We start from the raw sequence: 6,000 nt of genomic DNA on the forward strand, positions 1-6,000 counted from the left end.
ATCACAACAATACACACTGAATGAATCAATTTAATTTAGTAAAAAGGGTTGTTTATGACAGTGAAATTAAATGGTATAAGCAATCATGAAAAAAAAAAAAAAATCCTGGTCACTTCCCCTTGCAAGACCACGCAATTGTCACTCAAAGTGTGGCAGCGCTAAAAGCTGAAAATTGTCCTGGGCAAGAAGGGTGTGAAAGTGCCCGATATTGAAGTGGTTAGTTACCTGAGATGAGGTTTGGCAACAACACCAATCATCTGCTTTACAGACTGAGCTTCACAGACCCAAATACTCAAGTCCACTGCAAGAGTCTTCCCACTGAGGCTCTGGAGAGGGACATGCTTCTTCACTGGCTCCAGGACCGGCCATAATTCATGGACACCCATCTTGATGAGTCACTCAGCTGAAAACAAAAAAGAAGCATGTTATCTAAACAAACACTAATGCCGCGTACACACGGTCAGACTTTTCGTCTACAAAAGTCCGTCGGACGCCGACGGACAAAATACGGCTGACAATCCGATCGTGTGTGGGCTTCCCCGGACTTTCAGCGGACTTTTCCAGCCGCAAATCTGACGGACTTTAGATTTGAAACATGCTTCAAATCTTTACGTCGTAACTACGCCGGACCCAGAAATCTGCTCGTCTGTATGCTAGTCCGACGGACAAAAATCCACGCTAGGGCAGCTATTGGCTACTGGCTATCAACTTCCTTATTTTAGTCCGGTCGTACGTCATCACGTACGAATCCGTCGGACTTTTGTGTGATCGTATGTAGGCAAGTCCGTTCGTTAGAAAGTCTGCCGCAAGTCCGCCAAAAGTCCGTCGAAAGTCTGTCGGACGGGCTGTCGGACTTTTGTAGCCGAAAAGTCCGACCGTGTGTACGCGGCATTAAGTATTCATGAAAAGTATAGTACTAAGGCAGCACTTGCACTAATGGATGACAAGCAGCACCATATTTCAGAGAAGAATTCTAGATGGGTATTGCAGCACAAATTCTGATGCAAACTCAATGCAGTAACCCACTGAGAAAGCAATGCCGAGTACAAGCTGATAATATCAATAGCAGAGACGGCGGACGCAATGCCAGGGACGGCCAGAGACGTCGGACGCAATGCCAGGGACGGCGGACGCAATGCCAGGGACGGCCAGGGAGTGGTGGCGGGCCGGGGACGTGCTGGGAGTGGTGGCGGGCCGGGGACGTGCTGGGAGTGGTGGCGGGCCGGGGACGTGCTGGGAGTGGTGGCGGGCCGGGGACGTGCTGGGAGTGGTGGCGGGCCGGGGACGTGCTGGGAGTGGTGGCGGGCCGGGGACGTGCTGGGAGTGGTGGCGGGCCGGGGACGTGCTGGGAGTGGTGGCGGGCCGGGGACCTGCTGGGAGTGGTGGCGGGCCGGGGACCTGCTGGGAGTGGTGGCGGGCCGGGGACCTGCTGGGAGTGGTGGCGGGCCGGGGACCTGCTGGGAGTGGTGGCGGGCCGGGGACCTGCTGGGAGTGGTGGCGGGCCGGGGACCTGCTGGGAGTGGTGGCGGGCCGGGGACCTGCTGGGAGTGGTGGCGGGCCGGGGACCTGCTGGGAGTGGTGGCGGGCCGGGGACCTGCTGGGAGTGGTGGCGGGCCGGGGACCTGCTGGGAGTGGTGGCGGGCCGGGGACCTGCTGGGAGTGGTGGCGGGCCGGGGACCTGCTGGGAGTGGTGGCGGGCCGGGGACCTGCTGGGAGTGGTGGCGGGCCGGGGACGTGCTGGGAGTGGTGGCGGACCGGGAACCTGCTGGGAGTGGTGGCGGACCGGGAACCTGCTGGGAGTGGTGGCGGACCGGGAACCTGCTGGGAGTGGTGGCGGACCGGGAACCTGCTGGGAGTGGTGGCGGACCGGGAACCTGCTGGGAGTGGTGGCGGACCGGGAACCTGCTGGGAGTGGTGGCGGACCGGGAACCTGCTGGGAGTGGTGGCGGACCGGGAACCTGCTGGGAGTGGTGGCGGACCGGGAACCTGCTGGGAGTGGTGGCGGACCGGGAACCTGCTGGGAGTGGTGGCGGACCGGGAACCTGCTGGGAGTGGTGGCGGACCGGGAACCTGCTGGGAGTGGTGGCGGACCGGGAACCTGCTGGGAGTGGTGGCGGACCGGGAACCTGCTGGGAGTGGTGGCGGACCGGGAACCTGCTGGGAGTTGTTGCGGACCGGGAACCTGCTGGGAGTTGTTGCGGACCGGGAACCTGCTGGGAGTTGTTGCGGACCGGGAACCTGCTGGGAGTTGTTGCGGACCGGGAACCTGCTGGGAGTTGTTGCGGACCGGGAACCTGCTGGGAGTTGTTGCGGACCGGGAACCTGCTGGGAGTTGTTGCGGACCGGGAACCTGCTGGGAGTTGTTGCGGACCGGGAACCTGCTGGGAGTTGTTGCGGACCGGGAACCTGCTGGGAGTTGTTGCGGACCGGGAACCTGCTGGGAGTTGTTGCGGACCGGGAACCTGCTGGGAGTTGTTGCGGACCGGGAACCTGCTGGGAGTTGTTGCGGACCGGGAACCTGCTGGGAGTTGTTGCGGACCGGGAACCTGCTGGGAGTTGTTGCGGACCGGGAACCTGCTGGGAGTTGTTGCGGACCGGGAACCTGCTGGGAGTTGTTGCGGACCGGGAACCTGCTGGGAGTTGTTGCGGACCGGGAACCTGCTGGGAGTTGTTGCGGACCGGGAACCTGCTGGGAGTTGTTGCGGACCGGGAACCTGCTGGGAGTTGTTGCGGACCGGGAACCTGCTGGGAGTTGTTGCGGACCGGGAACCTGCTGGGAGTTGTTGCGGACCGGGAACCTGCTGGGAGTTGTTGCGGACCGGGAACCTGCTGGGAGTTGTTGCGGACCGGGAACCTGCTGGGAGTTGTTGCGGACCGGGAACCTGCTGGGAGTTGTTGCGGACCGGGAACCTGCTGGGAGTTGTTGCGGACCGGGAACCTGCTGGGAGTTGTTGCGGACCGGGAACCTGCTGGGAGTTGTTGCGGACCGGGAACCTGCTGGGAGTTGTTGCGGACCGGGAACCTGCTGGGAGTTGTTGCGGACCGGGAACGTGCTGGGAGTTGTTGCGGACCGGGAACGTGCTAGGTGTTGTTGCAGGCCGGGAACGTGCTAGGAGTTGTTGCAGGCTGCGAACGTGCTAGGAGTTGTTGCGGGCTGCGAACGTGCTAGGAGTGGTTGGGGAACATGCTTCAGAAGACATTCATAGACTGAAGACATTACATGAGACTGCTAGAAGTCATTGCTATAACAGGGCAATAAAGAAACACAGATTAGTATCTGCAGGGGCCATGGGGGCTGCACAGATAGTGATAAAGGGTCACATGCAGCTCACAGGTTTGCACAGCAGAAGTGTACACAGCCATGATCACAATGTGGGCACATACTAACTAACAGACATATACAAGTCCTCGGGCCTCCAGTACAGGCACTAGTATACACATAATATATAGGTGTGTCTCCTTTATGACCATCAATCACAATGAGAGACACAGTGTATGACACACCCGCTCACCTTCCAGCGAGGCGCTCACACAGTCCAGCCCCCCCGATCAGTGTCACTCAGCCCCCTCTCCTTCCTCACTCGCATTGTTTATGTTCCGGCTTCATGACTTCCCGCCACACTGATTTGAACGGAGTGACCTGTCAGGCCGCTCAGTTGTACTTCCGCCAGTGCAGCAACTCCACTTCCGGCAGCCAATCACATGACCGAGTGACATAATGTATGAGCGCTCTATGGGTTGCAGTGAAGTGGATTTCTTGCAGTGATTGGGGACCGGGGATGTCCCGCTGACTCTGCACTGTGATTGGTCATAGTAGAAGAGTAGACAATAAAGAGTCCCCTGTAGAAGGTTATTTCCTGTCAATGTGATCTATTTACATCAATGTTCTTTGTACTGCTTGTCTGATATCAGTGTTCTCCTCTAACATCCCAGACAGCAGTGTGTGTGTGTGTGTGGGGGACAGAAGAGCCTAAACCCCACCCAGTGCCTGACGCATATCTCCCAACTGTCCCTGATTTGGAGCAATGTCCCTCTGTCCCTCATTCCTCCTCATTTGTCCCTCATTCTGGTCTGATCTATATAAATGTATATAAAATGCACTTTTTATCAAAAAATGTTTCCCAGTGCTAAACCTTTCATCTGATTTCTAAATTGCTGCATTTGTAAATTCCAAAAGCCAATATAAAGGAATAGTAGTGGTGAAAAAGCACTTGTGGGTTTACCCATCTTGTTTTTTTGTACAATTCTCCTTTAAGGGGGGCGTGGCAAGGGGTGTGTCCTATGCCTGGATAGTTTTGCTGCTCGGTGTCCCTCATTCCCATCTCAAAAAGTTGGGAGGTATGCCTGACGCTAGGTTCAACTCTACAGGTGTGACCAAGCATGCACGTTTATCCCACGCGTTGCGTGTGGGGCAGCTGATTCATTTCAATGAGCTAGATTGTAAGCTCTATGGAGCAGGGAACCTCTGATTCCTCCTGTATTGAATTGTATTGTAAGTGTACTGTCTGCCCTCATGTTGTAAAGCTCTGCACAATTTGTTGGCGCTATATAAATCCTGTATAATAATATAATAATAATGAGCTGCCCTATGCATGAGAAACACGCAAAACAAGTCCTTGACCCATTTTCACAAATGGACCTCACTGAACTGCGTTCTACTGCAGCACCATGCAGTTTGGAGCGTGTGACAACGCACATGTCTAGCAAATGCTTGGGGGCGCCATTGGAAATTAATTAATTAATGGCAGTACCGCCTGTCTGCTAAAGAGTAGTGTGTCTCCCAGAAGTGGGGACAGGATACTTGTGCAAAGGCAGGTATCCAATAAGGCACTGGAGGGGGGTTGGAGACAGATGAGCAGAAGTTCCACTTTTGGGTTCGCTTTAAGGCTGTCAGCAGATTGGTCTCTACAAACTCGGCAGTGCCTAAAAATGGAGATCAACGGAGCATGTGTAGAGTAGGATGAGACAGTGTATTTATTGCTGGATTGTAAACACTTATTTTTAATGTTTTCCATATCTATACCTGCAAAAGGGGCCAGCCTGAAGTGATCTAGCAGGACTTCATTTTTTAAATAAAGGGCCGGGACGTGGGGACAGGAAGGGGTTAGGAATCAAGTAGTCACCAGTGCCTATGGTCCAGCATTCGTTGTCTTCCCGCAGCCAGCCCTTCTTACAGCTGCAGTTCGCCAGGGCGGCTCATTTGGATACGGAAGCCAGCCGCAGTTTCCTGAGGAACCACACTTGTGCAGCACTTTCTGAATGGTCATGCAGCCTCCTGGGACATGTGCTGAGCCCCCGACTGCGGGAGGGGGCGGGGCAAGGGTCACCCTCCTCTCTTACTGGGGTTGCCACCACATCCCTTTAAACCCGAACATGTATTAATCATAGCTCCCAAATGTCCCTGATTTCGAGGGACTGTCCCTGATTTGGAGCAATGTCCCTCTGTCCCTCTTTCCTCCTCATTTGTCCCTCATTTTGATCTGATCTATATAGATGTATATAAAATGTACTTTTTATCTATCAAAAAGTGTTTTCAGCGCTAAACCTTTCATCTGATTTCTAAATTGCTGCATTTGTAAATTCCAAAAGACAATATAATGGAATAGTAGTGGTAAAAAAAAAGCACTTGTGGGTTTAACCAATCTTGTTTTTCTGTACAATTCTCCTTTAAGTGGGCGTGGCAAGGGGTGTGTCCTATGCCTGCATAATTTTGCTGATAGGTGTCCCTCATTCCCATCTCAAAAAGTTGAAAGGTATGCACTATCCCTGGTGTCAAGCAGGAATTTTCGTCTACCTGCTTTGGCTGTGCAAATGGAAGTTACAACCCTCTATTACTCTCTCTACAATAAAACAAAAATGTTGCCTTCAGTTTAATTTTAAAGGGGTTGTAAAGTTATTTTTTTTTTTTTTTTTTAAATAACAAACATGTTATACTTACCTTCACTGTGCAGCTCGTTCTGCACAGAGTGGCCCCGAACCTGGTCTTCTGGGGTCCCTCGG

General features: G+C 53.9%; 1 protein-coding gene across 1 annotated transcript in view; it reads right to left on the minus strand.

Moving 5' to 3' along the window:
• Positions 1 to 3,776, minus strand: part of GEN1 (GEN1 Holliday junction 5' flap endonuclease) — a 68,750-nt gene extending 64,974 nt beyond the window's left edge. Inside the window, exons 1-2 of the mRNA XM_073625344.1 lie at positions 3,513 to 3,776; positions 226 to 403 (exon numbers count right to left, since the gene is read on the minus strand). Coding sequence (XP_073481445.1) covers positions 226 to 386 — 161 coding nt within the window. The 5' untranslated portion in view covers positions 387 to 403; positions 3,513 to 3,776. The remainder of the gene's footprint in view (positions 1 to 225; positions 404 to 3,512) is intronic.
• Between the last annotated feature and the right edge of the window lie 2,224 nt (positions 3,777 to 6,000).

This window comes from Aquarana catesbeiana, linkage group LG04 (genome assembly GCF_042186555.1).
Source record: "Aquarana catesbeiana isolate 2022-GZ linkage group LG04, ASM4218655v1, whole genome shotgun sequence".
NCBI lineage: Eukaryota > Metazoa > Chordata > Amphibia > Anura > Ranidae > Aquarana > Aquarana catesbeiana.